We start from the raw sequence: 16495 nt of genomic DNA, 5'->3' as shown, positions 1-16495 counted from the left end.
TTCATACATGGTTGTGCAGCTCTGTAAACAGTCCAGCTAAGCTCAACTTCCTCAAATGTGCATTTAAACCCAGATGACATGGACTGAACATTTTGACTGAGTGGCCAGGAGGGCATGAATGCCTTTGCTGAACTTTGGCCTGCTGTTTAGGAAGCTCAGAGCAGCTTTGTTACCAAAAATTATTTTTTTAAACTTTTGAACAACTTTGTCAAGGGGTGGAATTGAATCTTAAGTGTGTTGATTAATAGCTGTGCCCTGTCCTTAGAGCATAAATGCTACTGAAGTCTCAGTACCCCGCAGCCAAGCCAGCAGCAGGGCTAAAGTCTTGTGCAAGCCACAGAATACCTGCTACCCAGGGTATCCTTGGTTGGGTGGGGTTAGATGCCAATAGTCCACAAGGCCAACTGTCTTGGCCCTGGAGCCCTTTGCCAGGTGGGGGGCTGGCAGGATCCACCTACTAGCCACAGGTTCTTGGTAGGGAACCCTGGCCTTTTCTGCCTATTCCCTAAGATGTTGACCTTTGGCAACAGGCCTGATAAGTAGACTCTCCGGCTGCACTTGAAAGGTAGAGCCTGGGAAGCTGTTCTTTGGGCCAACTCCTTTCTGGTGCCTTGCCCTGCAGCCAGTGGTGTCAGCCTACAGCTTGTGGCTTTTCTCCTAGTCCCACAGTCACAGCGCTCTTGCTCTAAGAGTTCTCAGAAATAAAGGATATCCCAAGCCTTTAGCTCCTCTCAGGCCTGGAGTGTCTGGGGTTTGGACTCTGCAATGGAGCAACTGCAGCGCAGCCGGTGCCTATGAGGTTGGTGGTGCAGACATTGGCTCTGCAAGATAGGTTCAGTGTGGGTCTGGATATTGAGCAGGCCTGTCAGGGCATTGTCACCCACACCAGGAATACACAGCAGGAGCAGCAGCCAGCAACACCTTCCTCTTCTGTGCCCCATCTCTGCCCTTACTGCACTGTATGAACCCAAATGCGTATTAAACTCTCAAACCCATGCTGACTAGCGTTCCTTGCTCTCGCCTTGATAGCAGCCTTCAGACACAGGCTGCAGCTGTCTAGTCTTTGTGTGGGTGCGGGGTGGGAGAACTTAGTCAAAGGCCATTCTGGGATTCCAATTCCAGAGTCAGAAACCTGAGCCCACCTGAGGGTCATTATAGAGGAACAGCTTCTGAAGGTCCAGGAAAAATGAGGCACAGCAAAACCATAGTAGTAAAGGCCACCTGGTGATTGACACTCATGTTGTGAAAGCTGCCAGTGCCCAGGGAGCCCTGTTGCAATCCGGTGTCAGGTGGCCAGAGATGCAAGCTAGGAGCCAGAGCCACAGCACATTTCAGTTAGAGAAAGCCATGCTGGGCAGACATGAGTCTGACCTAACCATCCCAGGGCATGAGGGAGGTTCAAGTAGGCTACCTGTACTACAGCAGAGCCTCCTGGAAGCCATCCTGGCCTTTCATGTGCTCTATGGGATGCTAGGCAACCCATCCTATATTGCAGGGCGGCGGGGGGGCCCCCCAGGAAATGGCTGGGGTGCACGGGGAGGGAAGTAGAATGGCAGAGACCAATACCAGTCTTTCAAAGAACACGCATTTATTGATGGTGTCCTGTGCCAGGCCCTGTGCCCAGCCTTAGGAGTCTGGAAGTTAGGAGAGTAGAAACAGGACTCCTTAGGAAAAATTAATCTGTCCCCAACCAGGTTAGAAAGCCACTCTTGCTAAGTCTGGGCTGCTCTCCCTGCCATTCAACAGGTCTTGATTTCGGTGATGGCCAAGCTCTCACGCCCTCCTAGGCCTCATGTGTTCTCTGGTTAGCACAGGCCAGGTGTCAGGAGAGCCAGGCACAGTAACAAGCACCACCCCCTCCCCAGGTGGAGGGGAGAGGGCTGTCCTGGCTCAGGTAGCTGGGCTGGGGAGGAGGCAGTAGGGTCAGGAGGGGAGGGGGCCAGGACGGTGGTTTGGCTTATCAGCGGCTCCTTTAGTTTCCCTGGCTGACTCCAAGGGGCTGCGGACAATCAGTGCATTGTCACCAGGGCTGCACCATGGAGCAGGGAAGCTGCTGTGCGGAGGACCCCAGGCCTGGGCCTGTCAGGGTGAGTGCCTCCCACCCCCAGTGTTCTTCCCTGTGACAAGACCCAGGGCATTCCCTGAACAGGGGACAAGAGGGCAGTACTCAGCACCCACACCTCCTCAGCCCTTACTTTCCCTCCCTGAGCCAGCCTGCTCCCTGGTCTCTGGTTCAGGCTCCACTGACTGCAGTGTGCCCTCAGGTGAAGACCAGGCCCTGCCATGGGGGCTGGAGAGCCCGGGGCCTGCTGCTGCTGCTGCTGCTGGCATTAGCAACTGCTGGGGCTGTGGCTGGAGGGCTTCTTGGCTTTGCTCACAGCCCTCCCAAGGTGAGCCTCCTCCGGACCCAAGCAAGTTGCAGGGGTGCAGACAGCAGTGAGAAGGTTGAGAAGGGACCAGCAAATCCGGCCCTACAGTGGAGCCAGGGATCAGAGCTGAGCTGACAAAGGGAGGACAGAGGGGTGGAGAGGCCAAAAGCCTCAAAACAAGGCTGGAGGAAGAGGGTTGAAGCCTGCCTTAGCCTGCCCAGCTGAGCTCTGGCTTCCCACTCAGCCACTGCTGCAGATGTTCCATCTGACCCACCCGAGCTCCAGGGTGTACCGGTCCAACCAAACTGTGCAGGTGGACGTGGCCCAGAATGTGGCGACCATCAGGGTAACCCCGGCTCAGAGCAACGGCAGCTGGGCAGTGCTGTTCGATGGGCAGAGTGTGAGTTGGCTGGTGGGGAGAAAAAGGGTTGCTACCCAAAGGTGTTCAGGTGGACCTGCCTTACCTGCCTGCCTCCCCAGGGCTGTGTCTGTTACCGCCCTGCAGAGCACCGGGCCTGCTTCCTCCACCTGATGGAAGCCAGAGATCGCAAGACCCTGCAGCTTCTGGTGAACACCTCAAGGGTGAGCAGCTTCTATACTCACATGGCCAGGCTTCCCGGACCAGAGGCCAGACAAAGGGTCCTGTGTACAGCCTGGGCCCGGGGTGGGCTGAGGCTCTGGTTTCAGGGGAACAGAAGCTCTATCTTCCCTTCGCTGAGGCTGCTGACAAGAGCCAAGGGCGGGGCTGGCACAGTATTGGCATGTTCAGGGATTCATTGGCCCTGCCCAGCCAAAGGCAGCACAAGTGTCCCTGGCCCATGGCCCAACAGAGCCTTCTCTGCAGGCCCAGGGGTCTCACAGCCCAAGCCAGGACACCCACTACGCCCAGGAGCTGCTGGCAGTTCTTGGGAGCCATGAAGTGGACCCTGCCCAGGTGGGGGCTTCAGTGCGGCACTTCTGTGCAAAGACGCCCATTTATTGGGCCCATCGAGCAGAAGGTGAGTCAGGGTGGCTAAACAGGGAGAGGCCTGGGCTCCCACGGATAGTCTGGGAGAAGGGGAGGGGCCCTTTGGGGTTCACAGAGGCCCCTCCCTCCAGGGCCCCAGAGGCAGCGGCTGATCTACCTATGCATCGACATCTGCTTCCCAAGCAACATCTGCGTGTCAGTCTGCTTTTATTACCTCCCAGACTGAGCCCCCATCCTGCCCAGCTCCACAAGCCAGCCAGCTGGCTGGCCGTCATCAGTACCATGGAAAGCAGCCACCGGCAGGGGCTAATAAACCCCTCCACCTGGCCATGACTGTGTTCTCTGTAGCCTTGGGACATGTAACCAGGAGTGGGGAGGGGGGAAAAGCACTGGCTTGGGGGAGGGCAGCAGCCAAGCTGGCTTGGGTCAGCCCCTTGAGTCCTGTCACATCCAGATAAGCAACTGGGGGCTAAAAGAGCCCCTAGGCAGATCAGCCTGGCCAATCTAGGCTGGCCGAGGGCATCAGGGTAGGTAAGCCAGGTCCACGTAGCCTAGGCTGGCAGAGGCTAGCCTGTGGGAGTTCTCTGACTTGGCAGCTGAACATTCATAGCTAGCCAGTGCCGCCTGATGGCTGCCTGCAGTCCCAAGGGAGCATAGGCTAGCCCAACACACTGTCATTGAAGGCCAAGCAGACCACAGCTTTCTGGTGGCCACCGTACTCCCTCTTGATCTCTCCCGTCTCCACGCACCAGAGCCGGGCCAGGTTGTCAGAGGAAGCTGCAGGGAGGGAGGACATAGGTAGCAGCTCAGAATTTGGCCCCAGGCTGGCTTCCAGGTGGTAGGGAAGCTGAGCTAGTGGGGCAGAGAGGCAGGGTGGGTAGGACTCACCAGTGACAATGTACTGGGAGTCCCCCGAGAAGGCGCAGCCCCACATCCAGCCTCGGGATGACTCTCCGGGGTTGCTGCTCTTGATACTCAGCTCTGTCATCAGGGAGAAATTGGATGTCCTCCAAATCTTGCACGTCTGATCAGCTGAGCAGGTAGCAAGGAGCCTAGGAGTGGGTATGAGCATGGTGGGGGTGTCATCAGCAGCCACTCCAGCCCTGTACCCCCTTGCTGTCCACCCAACAGGCCCCAACCCATCAAACCCCCAGCCCCAAGCAGGTTCCTTCCTCCCTGAAGCCATCTGAGGGCTCCTGGTCCCCCAGGCCCCACACACACGTGGAGTCTGGACTGAAGCGGCACTGCAGGGCGTAGCGGGTGTGTGCTGGAATCTTGGTCTTGGGAATGAGCTGTGTCACCTCATCACCAATGCCTCCCGTCAGATTCCAGACGTAGCAGTTCCCCTGTTGGGTAGGAGGAAAGTCATGGAAGGACCAGAGCTTCTAGTCTGATACATAAGGAAAGCTGCCCTAGCAAGCAGGCTCAGATGCAGGGGCCGCCATCCGACACTGTGGCTGTACCCAGGGGATCTGGGGGCCAGGGACATGTAGCAGGTATATCTGGTCCTGCCTGCAGAGAGCACCTGGGAGGCTTGGCCCCAACCAAAGGCTGTTCCTGGGGGACAGAAAACAGGAGGCCATTTCTAACCTTCCTGGAGGGTGCTACTGGTCAACAGGAATGCTAAGAATGTGATGGGACAACGGCACCCCAGAAAGGGAACAGCAGTACAAAGGCTGAGGATAGGAGCCTGGGGATGTTGTGAGACCAATGATTTATTGCACATTAAAGGGAGAAAAATGAGTCCATACAGGAGATCAAGGTCAAAACCACAGCATATTGAAGCCATGGTAAGGAGCCAGAGGAATCATGGGATTTATGTAGGAGGACAACGGGATCAGGCTAGGACTGCTGAAAAACGCTCTGGTGGCAGAAAGAGAATGGAGTGGAGATCAGAGAGGGGTGAGGGAGGCCACAGAGAGGAGACAAGAGAAACCTGGACCCAGAAATGATGAGGTCATAGGGACAGACTTGGAAAGTTTAGGAGATGGAATTTGCTGATGGGGCAACAGCTAATGAGAGATGTCATCTTGACTTTGTTCACTGGGTTGGAGCTCGAGCCCAGGAGGGCGAAGCAGGACTCTGGGGTAAGGGGAGGGGTCTGGGGGACATCTGGAGAGTAAGCCGACCTGCAGAGATTAAGGGAGATAAGGGAGCTGGTCTCCCCACTACACCCACCCCAGGACTCACAGTACTATTGACTGCTGCCATGTAGCTGGCATCCGGGTCAATGTGAGCAGATGTGATGGAGACCTCAGGCTCAGGGATCAGCTGCTCATTGTGGTCAGTTTTCAAGTCCCAGATGTGGATAGCGCCGCTCTGGTCACCTACAATGAGCTCTGCCTGGGGTGCAGGGGAGGTGAGGTAAGGCAGAATCCCTGTCCTCCAAAGCCCCAGGGTGCCCAGCCCTATGCCTGCCCCTCACCTGGTTGGGGTGCAGGCACACACAGTTAATGGGCGCATTCACCTGGAAGATCCGCTGACACTGCAGGTTGCGGGACCTTCGGGGTGGGAGACATACACAGCCTGTATGCTGTTGGTGTCCCACTCAGGTGCCCTTTCCCTGGCCATTTAGTCTTTTCCTTCTGCTGATAGGAGCTGCCCCACAGGAAATACTTGGGAGACCTGGCACTCACCAGGGGCAGCATGAAGCCAGTGACTGACTCAGAAGGGGCATAAAGGCCAGCCTCCTGCCTCAAGGCAGGACTTACTCTTTGATACTCTTTGTGTGGCTTTATTCTGTCCCTAACTTGCTTTTCTCACTGCCCTCAATAAATCACCCACATAGGAAACCCTATCTCAGCCTCTGCTGAGAGGAAACCCAACTTAAGTCACTCTCAAGCCTGGCCCTCAGCTCCCCTCCCCACCACATCCAGCACCCCACATATCCAGGCAGCAGGCCTGTCCTGCCTGGCACCCACACCTGAGGTCCCAGATCCGGGCAGTGCAGTCCTCCCCACCCGTGTACATCCAGCGGCCATCCTCGTGGAAGCCCACAGACGCAATGTTCTTATTGACTCCGTCATAGCTGATGATGGGGTTGGGGTTATTGGAGTTGAGATCATACATGCGGATGTGCTGGTAACCTGTGGGCACAGACCAAATTGAAGTTTGGCTGTGTCTAGATGAGCCCATCAGAGGTTAGGAGTCAGGTTGAGGGCACAGGTACCTGCAGCAGCAATCATGCTGCGGTCAGGTGTGATCTCCAGCGCATTCACCTGCTGTGTCTATTAAGGAGGATGACCAGCAGAGCCCTGGGGTCAGGGGCCCTCAAGGCCACCACATATGGCTCAGCTGCTGCTGTATCCTCCCTACCCAAAGCAAGGCCTTTGCGGAAGCTGTTATCCCCACGAGGGGTCCTGTCCAGCACCACCCTGCCCACCTTCCCAGCAGAGGATACAGAATCCTGGTGCTGCACTGTGCGGGTGCAGATCCCACTGTGGGCCTGCCAAAACCGCACAGTGTGGTCATAGCCCGCAGTGGCCAAGATGACAGGGTCACTGCCCACTGTGCCTGGGGATGTGTTCATGTTGTGGCTGCTTGGAAGACTCAGCAAGGGTCAAAGGTCAAAGCATCTGGAAAAGAGAAAGGCACGTTCATATCCTAAACCAGTGATTTTCAACCTTTTTCTTTTTTCAAAGATTTTATTTATTTTTAGAGAGGGGAAAAGATGGAGAAAGAGAGGGAAAGAAACATCAATGTGCAAGAGATACAACGATCAGTTGCCTCTTGGCACTCCCCCAACTGGGAACCTACCTGGCCTACAACCCAGATGTGCTCTGACTGCGGATTGAACTGGCAACTTTTCAGTTCACAGGCCAGCACTCAACCCACTGAGCCACACCAGCCGGGGTTTCAACATTTTTCATCTCATGGTACACATAAACTAATTACCAAAATTCCGTGGCATACCAAGAAATATATTTTTTGCTCATCTAACAAATAGCTATAATTTTTATTCATTCACACTGGAGAGCTACTGTTGTATTGGCTGTTCTCATTTTTTTTAATTTGACAGCCTAAAGGAAAAGAGGTCAGTGCACCTGACTAAATACGTATTGCATGTTTTAGAAATTCTTGCAGCACACCAGTTGAAAATCACTGTCCTAAGAAGATTATAGGTCTACTTGGAGAGATAGGTGTTGTTCCCATTTTAGAGATGGAGAAAGTGAGGCTCAGTGAGGTTCAGGGACACGCGTGGGAACCGTCCACCGACAGCCTCCCAGCTACAAGGTGTGTGCTCGGTTCTGGCCCCAGACTGGCCCCAGACTCTCCCCAGACGCCACCCCATCCGCCGCCAGGGGGCAGTCACACCCGGGATGTCACCCTGCCGCAGGGGCAGGCCGCGCGTGCGCAAGGCAGCGGTAGGGCCACAGGGAAAGCCGAGTGCGCATGCGTAGCAGGCCGACGACTAGACCTGATGTGAAGGGGTATTCTGCGGCTGGACCCTCGTGCTCTCCGGTGCTCCGCTGATAGTCCTGGCTCCGTCCCACTAGGCCAGCTTCCTCTGGTCGCGCTCTCCCGACCACACAGCAGCCGTTTTCTAGCTCTCGTCCCGCGACCTCCGTACCTTACGGGCGACTCTGCGCTCCGCCGCAGTCCATGATGGCGAGCGGAGCCGGAGTGAGTCGATAGAGACTGAGGCCGAGCGTAGAGTTATCGATGGACCATTAGGGCGATACCACGGGAGTACGGGGGGGGGGGGGGTGGGACGAGACCAAAGTTATGGTACTGGGGGTCCCTTCCGCCTGGTAGAACCAGTAGACGCTTTGGTGATCCCTGGAGCTGCGGGGTAGATGAAGAAAAGCTGTAGCACTAGCCTTCTCACTCCACCACCCCAGCCTTGTGAAAGGGCTACTTACTTTCCGGGCTTGGGTCGTGGACGCCAGGTCGCTGCACCCCTTCCATTCCCTCAGGCCCCTATTCCCCTTTCAGGCTAGGATTCTCAGGTAAATTACCGAACGCTTAGTTACATTTGAATTTCAGATAAGTAGCAATAACTTTTAAAAAATATAAGAATGCCCCAAATATTGCATGAAATAAACTAAAAAGTTACTCATTTGCCTACGTTAATTAAAATGTAACTAGGCTTTCTGCAGTTTTATTCGCTAAATCTGGCAACCCTAGTCTGGACCCTTACAAGCCTTTCTAGCTCCTTCCTGACCCTCCATTCCTCCAATTCAGCCCAGTGACCCCTCCAAAAACTGGGTCCTTCATACCTTATTTCCCATTCCAGCCCAACCACACGCCACACACGTGGCTTCATCCTCTTTCACAGGAAAATAGAGTCCTTAAGACAGGCTCTCCCACTGTTGTTCGTTCTCACCATGCCTAAAATGCAGCTGCACCCCCTTTGGCCAAGGCCACATCCCGTGTCCATCCCTCCCGAGCCTGGGTCCCAGGAACCTTTCTTCCTTTACCCTCCTCAACTCCCCTCCTTCCTTCTCAGCCTTAAACTTAATAAAGCAATCCAAAACTCTCCTTTCAACCAATACTCTGTCCTTCAAAGAGCTATCTTTACTGCCTTGCTGGCTTCACACCCTCACTTTCCACTTACTCCTCTTGATGTCAGGTCTTTTACTTCCAGCTTTCACTTCCAGTGAAAATGTCAGAAGGTCACTGCCCTTCCCACTCTGCCAGACTCAGCTGATACTTTTCTTCCTGCATCTTGAAAGGGTTGCACAGTGGTTGACAGCCATGCTCCTGAAAAGCTCCTGTTGACTAGCTTCTTATCCAGACACTCAGTCTCTTCCCGTGAAGGCTGGTGCCCTTCAGAGTTCTGGTCTCCTTCCAACACCACATTGTCCATGGGAGATTCTGTCCATTCTCCAGAGCTTCCAATACCACTATACATGCAACAGCGCCTTTCTACCCCTTCTCCAACTCAAATCTGGCTCCCTGTAATACACTGTCCCTGGAAGTCCCCATGGACACCTCCACTTTTCACAGCCAAGACAATTCACCATAGACCTACCCCACTGTGTGCCAGTGGCCACTTGGGTGTTACAGCGGGGTGTGATCCAGGTGCATCCACCACCCTGTTCAGGTAGCAGCCTCCTGACCTGCTTCCCCACACCACTCTGGCCCTCCTTCAAGCTATCCTGCACATTGCAAAATGGTCTTTTAAAAACCTAAGTCTGAGCCCTGTTAAAAGCCTTCAGGAGTTTTCTGTCCCCTTCCAGACTCCTGGACCTGGCCACTTCAGAACCTGCAGTTTCCTCCCTCTCTCTGTTCCATAGGCAACTCGCTCCTCCATGTTCCATCTGGCCAGAGTAGGTGATTCACCACCAGACACTCCCTTTTGAACCCTTGCCCACACCTTGGATGCTTTCTCCTCCACCTCTTTATCTGTTGAGCTCCTGGATTTCTGCAACTTCCATAGCATTTTGAAGGCTTATTCTGTGTGGGACATTATACTGATGTTTTTGTTTTCATTGAAATTCACACAGTATGAAATTAACCATTTTCAAAATTTGTTTTACTTAGTACATACACAAGGTGGTACAACCACCACCTCTATCTCGTTCCAGAACATTTTCAACACCGCAAAGGAAATCCCCGTATCCATTTTGCAGTCACTCATTTCCCCTCCCCTTGCAACCACCAATCTACTTTCTGTCTCTAAGGATTTACCTATTCTGATTTTTTTGTGGTTTTTTTTTAAATTCCCATTTCCCCTGCCACCTCCCTTTTGGCATCAGCTTGTTTTCAGTCTGTTTCTGTTTTGTTTATTCATTTTTTTTAGATTTAACATGTAAGTGAAATCATAGGGTACTTGTCTCTTTCTGACTTCACTTAGCATAATACCCTCTAGGTCTAAAAGTGTTGTTGCAAATGGCAAGATTTCATTATTTTTATGGCTGAATTATATTCCATTGTGTATATATACCACATCTTCTTTACTCACTTATCTATTAATGAATATCTAGGTTACTTCCATATCTTGACTATTACTAGTAATGCTGCAGTGAATATCAGGGTGCATATATATTTTCAAATTAGTGTTTTTGTTTTATGTGCATAAATACCCAAAAATGGACTTGCTAGGTCATATGGTAACTCTATTTTTAATTTTTTGAGGAATCTCCATACTGTTTTCCATGTTGGCTATGCTAGTTTATGATCCCACCAACAGTGTAGGAGTGTTTCCTTTTTTCCACATGCTTGCACATTTGTTATTTATTGATTTATTGATGATAACCATTCTGACTGGTGTGAGCTTATATCTCATTGTGGTTTTGATTTTAATTTCCCAAATCATTAGCGATGTTGAGCATCTTTTTATATGTCTGTTGGTCATCTGTCTGTCCTGTTGGGAGAAATGTTTATTCAAGGTCATCTTCCCATTGTTAAAATTTACTTACTTACTTATTTATTTATTTAAAAATATTTTATTTATTTATTTTAAGAGAGAGGGGAAGAGAGGGAGAACCCAGGCATGTGCCATAACCAGCAATTGAACCAGTGACTTAGGTTCACATGCCGGTGCTCAATCCATTGTGCCACACCAGCCAGGGTATTTACTTATTCTTAAAGATTTTATTTATTTTCAGAAAGAGGGGAAGGGAAGGAGAAAAAGAGGGAGAGAAACATCAATTGGTTGCCTCTTGTATGCCCCCGACTGGGGGCCTGGCCAGCAACCCAGGCTTGTGCCCTGACCGGGAATCAAATCAGTGACCTTTCAGTTCTCAGGACGGTGGTCAATCCACTGAGCCACACCAGCCAGGGCTAAGATTTTTACTTTTTGATTATAGTTAACATTCAATATCACTTTGTATTAGTTTCAGGTGTCAACATAGTGGCTAGACAATCACATAATTTACAAAGCGGTTCCCCCCTGAAATTTCAAGTACCCACATGGTACCATACATAGTTATTACAATATTATTGACTATATTCCCTATTCTGTACTTTCACACCCCTGTGACTTTTTTGTAACTACTATTGGTACTTCTTAATCCTTTTACCTTTTTCACCCACCTCTGCCCATTTTTAAAGTGGATTTTTTTTTTTTTTTTGGTGTTAAGTTGTATGTGTTCCTTATATAGTTAGGATATTAACCTTTTTTCAACTGTATCATTTGTGATATCTTCTCCCATTCAGTGAGTTGTCTTTTCATTTTGTTGATGGTTTCCTTCACTGTGCAAAAACTCTTTAGTGTGGTGTTCCCATTTGTTTATTTTTTTCCTTTTTCCCCTTGTTTGAGGAGACATATCCAAAAAGATACTGCTAAGAGTTATGTACAAGAGATTGCTGCCTATGTTTACTTTAAAAAGATTTTGGTTTCAGGTCTTACATTTAAGTCTTTAATCCAGTTTCAGTTTATTTTATGTATGATATATATGATATGATATGGTCTAGTTTTCATTTTTTGCATGCATCTGTCCAGTTTTCTCAACACTACTTATTGAAGAGATTGTCTTTACTCCATTGTATACTTTTGCCTTCCTTTTTATAGATTAATTGACCATAGAAGAGATGATTTATTTGGGGGCACTCTAGTCTATTCCATTGATATATCTATCTGTTTGCATGCCAGTACCACACTGTTTTGATTGTTGTAGCTTTTTAGTATAATTTGACATCAGGGAGTGTGGTACCTTCCACTTTGGTTTTTTCCCCCCAAATTTCTTTGGCTACTCTGGGTCATTTGTGGTTCCATGTAAACTTTAGAATTAGTTCTAATTCTGAGAAGAATTCCATTGATATTTTAATAGGGGTTGCATTGCATCTGTATCATCTGTATATTGCTTTAGGTAGTAAGGATATTTTAACAATATTAATCCTTCCAATCCATGAGCAAGGTGCAGCCTTCCATTTATTTGTATCATCTTCAATTTCTTTTTTGAATGTCTTACTAGTTTTCAGAGTACAAGCTCTTTCACCTTTTTGCTTAAATTTATTCCTAGGAGCCCTGGCTGGTATGGCTCAGTGGACTGAGTGCTGGCCTGTGACCCAAAGGGTTGCCGGTTTGATTCTCAGTGTAGGGCATATGCCTGGGTTGTGGGCCAGGTCCATAGTAGGGGGTGTGCCAGAGGCAACCACACATTGATATTTCTCTCCCTCTCTTTCTCCTTCCCTCCCCCCCCAAAAAAAAATAAATAAATAAAATCTAAATTTATTTCTAGGTATTTTATACTTTTTGATGCAGTTGTAAATGGGATTGTTTTCTTTTTTGAACTGTCATTGGTATATAGAAATGCAGTGGATTTGTATATATTGATTCTGTATCCTACAACTTTACTGAATTCATTTATTCTAATAGATTTTTCATGGAGTCTTTAGGATTTTCTAAATATCACGTCATGTTATCTACAAATAATGAGAGTTTTATTTCTTCCTTTCTATTTTGTATACCTTTTATTTCTTTTTCTTATTTGCTGTAAGCTGTGACTTCCAATATGACGCTGAATAGAAGTGGTGATAGTAGACATCCTTGTCTTCTTCCTGATCTTACAGGAAAATCTTTCAGTTTTTTATCATTGAGTATGATATTAGCTGTGGGTTTATCATATATAGCCTTTATTATGTTGAGATATGTTTTTTCTATACCCACTTTGTTGAGTTTTTATCATAAAGGGATGCTTAATTTTTTCAAGTGCTTTTTCGGTATCTATGGAGATGATCATATGGTTTTTATCCTCTATTTTGTTAATGTGATATATCACATTGATTTACAGATGTTGAACCATCCTTGCATCCCTGGGATGAATCCCACTATGTTATGTCATGGTGTATAATCCTTTTAATGTGTTGTTGAATCAAATTGCTAATATTTTGTTGAGAATTTTTGCATCTGTGTTCATCAACAATATTGGCCTGTATGAATATTTCTTATAAATGGAATTATATAATATATGGGTTTTTGTGTCTGCCTTCTTTCATGTTCACAAGGTTCATACAGTTATAACAAGTATTAGTATTTAATTCCTTTTTTTGACCAAATAATTTTCCATTATGTAAACCACATTTTGTATATTCATTCATTAGTTGATAGACACTTGAATTGTTTCTGCTTTTTTGCTATTTTGAATGATCCTGCTATGAAAATTCCTATGCAAGTATCTTTTTGAGTACATGTTTTCATTTTTCTGTATATCTAGGAGTGGAATTGCTGGGTCACATGGTAAGTCTGTTTAACTCTTTTAAAAATGTAATTGATTGATTTGAGAGAAAGAGAGAGGGAGGGGGAGAGGTGAAAGGGGGGTAGAAAGAGAAACATCAATTTTTTTGTTCCACTTATGTATTCTTTGGTTGATTCTTATATGTGCCCTGACCAGGGATCAAACCACCACCTTGGCATATTGGGGCAACGCTCTAACCAATGGAGCTACCTGGCCAGGATCCGTTTAACTTTCTGAGAAACCACCAAATTGTGCTGAGCATTTTTCTTACATTAGGCACCAAGTCTTCACAATGGCTCTGCCAAGGAGAAACCACCTCCATTTTGAAGACAAGAATAATGAGGCTCAGAGATGTAGAGCCATGTGCTGAAACATGATAGAACCCATCCTGCTGGGTTCAGCTCTGGCTGAGGTGACTCTTCTCTGGGCAGCCCCCATATCTCATATATCCTCCTCATCTTCCTCCATAAGTACAGGAGCTATATATACTCCTCCTCCAGGGCAGCTACACAAGGCTTAGAGGCAGCTCTGGGAGTGGCAGATGAATATGCAGCCTCCAAAGACTGAAAGAGGAAGAATCCTGTGAACCCTAGCACCTGAAGGATGTCCAGAGGAAACTGGCCAAGGAAGCTGAGAACAGGAGAGAGGAGTGGGGCTGAGAGAAGATAGGACGACTTGGAGAGTTGTCTGTGGGGTTCCACCATGGGGCCAAGAGACAGACCCTGAGCTATTTGCCTTTTCTGTGAAGGCTCTGGGTGGAGTGTGGCAGCTCTGTATGTCCTATGCCTACAGTAACTGACAGGCAAGGCCATTCTCCTCTCCCCGCCTGAGCAGCTTCAGCATCCCTGCTGGGCAGGAAGGTGGGACAGGACACATGGGGTGGATCCCCTCTTATGTACCAAGCACCAGCTGAGTGCTTTACAAAGGTGGCATCTAGGAAAATGATAGAAAGCATGGCAGCTAACATATGCTGTATGCTCCCAACTGGTCATGGGGAGGGTACAATCCATTATCCCCATTTTATACATAAAGAGCAAGGCATTGGGGAACGCCTGAGCAGTCACACAGCTGGTGGGCCGGAGCAGAGACTGGACCTGCAAGTGGAGGCTGCTGTGCAGCTGGGAAGGGGGCCAGCCAAGGCTGCAGTGAACTTGCCGCCAGCTCTACTCCAGGCCAAGCCTCAGCAATTCTGCTGGCTCAGTAGCCCCTCCTCCCAGGGATGAGGTCTGAGGCCTGACTTCCTGGAAGGCTGCCCAAATCCCACACGTCTGAATTGTAATCCCTCTGCTGGATCAGCCAGCCCGCCCTGCAGTCCCCATCCCCAGGCTTGGGGAACCCTAGGAAGACATACATCTCTGTATTCATATGGATCCACCCGTCAGCCCTGGCGTGCAGGCAGAACTGCTGGCCCATTTTACAGATGAGGCAGCTGAGTGTCTGGAGCTTGTCCGAGGTCGCTGGGCTGGCCAGCAGCAGATCTAGGACTTCCTGACCCTTCCTAGGGGGTTAGCTTCACCAAGCAGGGTGAATCTAGGAGAATCTGTATAGATCTTTTCCCAGGTCTGTCCTGAAAGTAGACCATACAGCAAAGTGCCCACCCCTAGGTGTGAGGAAGCTAAGGGGTAGAGTTGGAGCTGGAGCTAGGCAAAGAACAAAAGTGCAGCAGCTGCAGGCAGGGGCCGGCTCATTACCCAGAGGAATCTGAGAATTCTAAATTGGAACTCGGCCTTTCAGGTCATAATGAAGGTATATTTGTCAAGCTAGGATAATAGAACATATTTTATTTAATAGGTTATTAGCATGATTTAAAACATTTAAGTATTTAGACATTCAGTGTGTAGGCCTCTATTTGTACTTTGGCCCCAGGTCCTGCAAATGTTAGGCTCAGGCCAGAGTGGTTTATCTTAGCCAGCCAACACATAGAAATAATGGGAAGAACGATTGTTATCTTTTCCCCCCCTTTTTTGTAGTGTTTCCTGCGGTCACACTGCTAGAGTCTTCAGATACAAAGATGAATAAAATACAGTTGCTTCTCGGATAGCCCAGGTAGAAAGACCCAAGAATATCACAATATTCACACCAGCCATTTCTTGAGCACTTACTAAGTTCTACTGCAAAGTGCTTTATTGATTGCATCAAAATATATCCTCAGCCCCAGCTGGTGTGGCTCAGTTCATTGAGCACCAGCCTGCAAACCAAAAGGTCACTGGTTTGATTCCCATGTCTGGGTTGTGGGCCAGGTCCCCGGTTGGGGGTGTGCAAGAGGCAACTAATTGATGTTTCTCTCCCCCTCTTTCTCCTCCCCCACTCTGTCTAAATAAATAAATAATTATATATATATATATATATATATATATATATATATATATATATATATATCTCCTCAAATAACCTAAAAGGAATATCATTCTTACCACATTTTACAGAGGGGAAACTAAGACTCAGAAAGATAGAGTGGCTGAAAAAACAAATCCAGTAGGAGGCAGAACAGGAACAAGTGCAGAGGCTAATGTGAGTTCTAAGCAGACTCATGACCTGGAGACCCTTGGATGTCAGGTGAGTTACTTGCCTTCTCTGAGCTTCAGTTTCTTCATCTGTAAAATGGGCACATTAAGTTCAAGCTCATCTATGAAGTGACTAGCACACTTCCAGACTCAGCAGGTGCCCAGGAACTGGTGACCATAAAGGATGGGTGAAAGGGTTCTTGTATTCTGGCAGCCCAGACCCAGGCTTGCTCCCTTAGCTTCATGGGAGACCCCATGGTGGTAGTGGGGAAATGACCAGCTGCCAAGATCAGGGGAATTCAGTGCCTGCTATTTCCCCTCCCTTACCCTCTGGTAACCTTCCTTCTAGAGGTGTTTAATGGTCTGGGATGTAAAGAGGAGGTGCATCAGACTATATCATGTGTGCAAACTCACCTAACAGCCTTATCCCATTAGGGTGATGATCGTCTCTTCCCTACAAATGAGGAAACAGCCTGAGCTAGGAAACACACTCCAAGACTGATGTCTCTGGAATGCTGCAGGCTTTATAAG

General features: G+C 48.9%; 2 protein-coding genes across 3 annotated transcripts; one reads left to right on the top strand and one right to left on the bottom strand.

Moving 5' to 3' along the window:
- Positions 1 to 1587: 1587 nt before the first annotated feature.
- On the bottom strand, positions 1588 to 7967 carry MLST8 (MTOR associated protein, LST8 homolog). 2 transcript variants are annotated; one of them, XM_054589419.1, is made up of 9 exons: positions 7754 to 7967; positions 6737 to 6911; positions 6506 to 6557; positions 6260 to 6422; positions 5762 to 5837; positions 5527 to 5679; positions 4558 to 4682; positions 4225 to 4388; positions 1588 to 4113 (listed from the first exon to the last, which is right to left on the bottom strand). In XM_054589419.1, the coding sequence occupies exons 2-9, from the start codon at positions 6863 to 6865 to the stop codon at positions 3995 to 3997; spliced, it is 981 nt and encodes a 326-aa protein (XP_054445394.1). In that variant the 5' UTR covers positions 6866 to 6911; positions 7754 to 7967; the 3' UTR covers positions 1588 to 3994. The 2 variants fall into 2 exon arrangements, with proteins under 2 accessions (XP_054445394.1, XP_054445395.1); XM_054589420.1 differs by having other exon boundaries at positions 6506 to 6554.
- On the top strand, positions 2037 to 3562 carry BRICD5 (BRICHOS domain containing 5). Its single transcript, XM_054589421.1, has 6 exons — positions 2037 to 2087; positions 2265 to 2390; positions 2614 to 2769; positions 2850 to 2951; positions 3214 to 3367; positions 3468 to 3562. Exons 1-6 carry the CDS (start codon positions 2037 to 2039, stop codon positions 3560 to 3562), a joined length of 684 nt encoding a protein of 227 aa, XP_054445396.1.
- Positions 7968 to 16495: the final 8528 nt, after the last annotated feature.

This window comes from Pteronotus mesoamericanus, unplaced genomic scaffold (assembly GCF_021234165.1).
Source record: "Pteronotus mesoamericanus isolate MK-2021 breed Mesoamerican mustached bat unplaced genomic scaffold, CSHL_Meso_final scaffold_167, whole genome shotgun sequence".
Taxonomy (NCBI): domain Eukaryota; kingdom Metazoa; phylum Chordata; class Mammalia; order Chiroptera; family Mormoopidae; genus Pteronotus; species Pteronotus mesoamericanus.
Note: the sequence above shows the minus strand (reverse complement) of the source record. Positions and strands in the feature narration are given on the sequence as shown.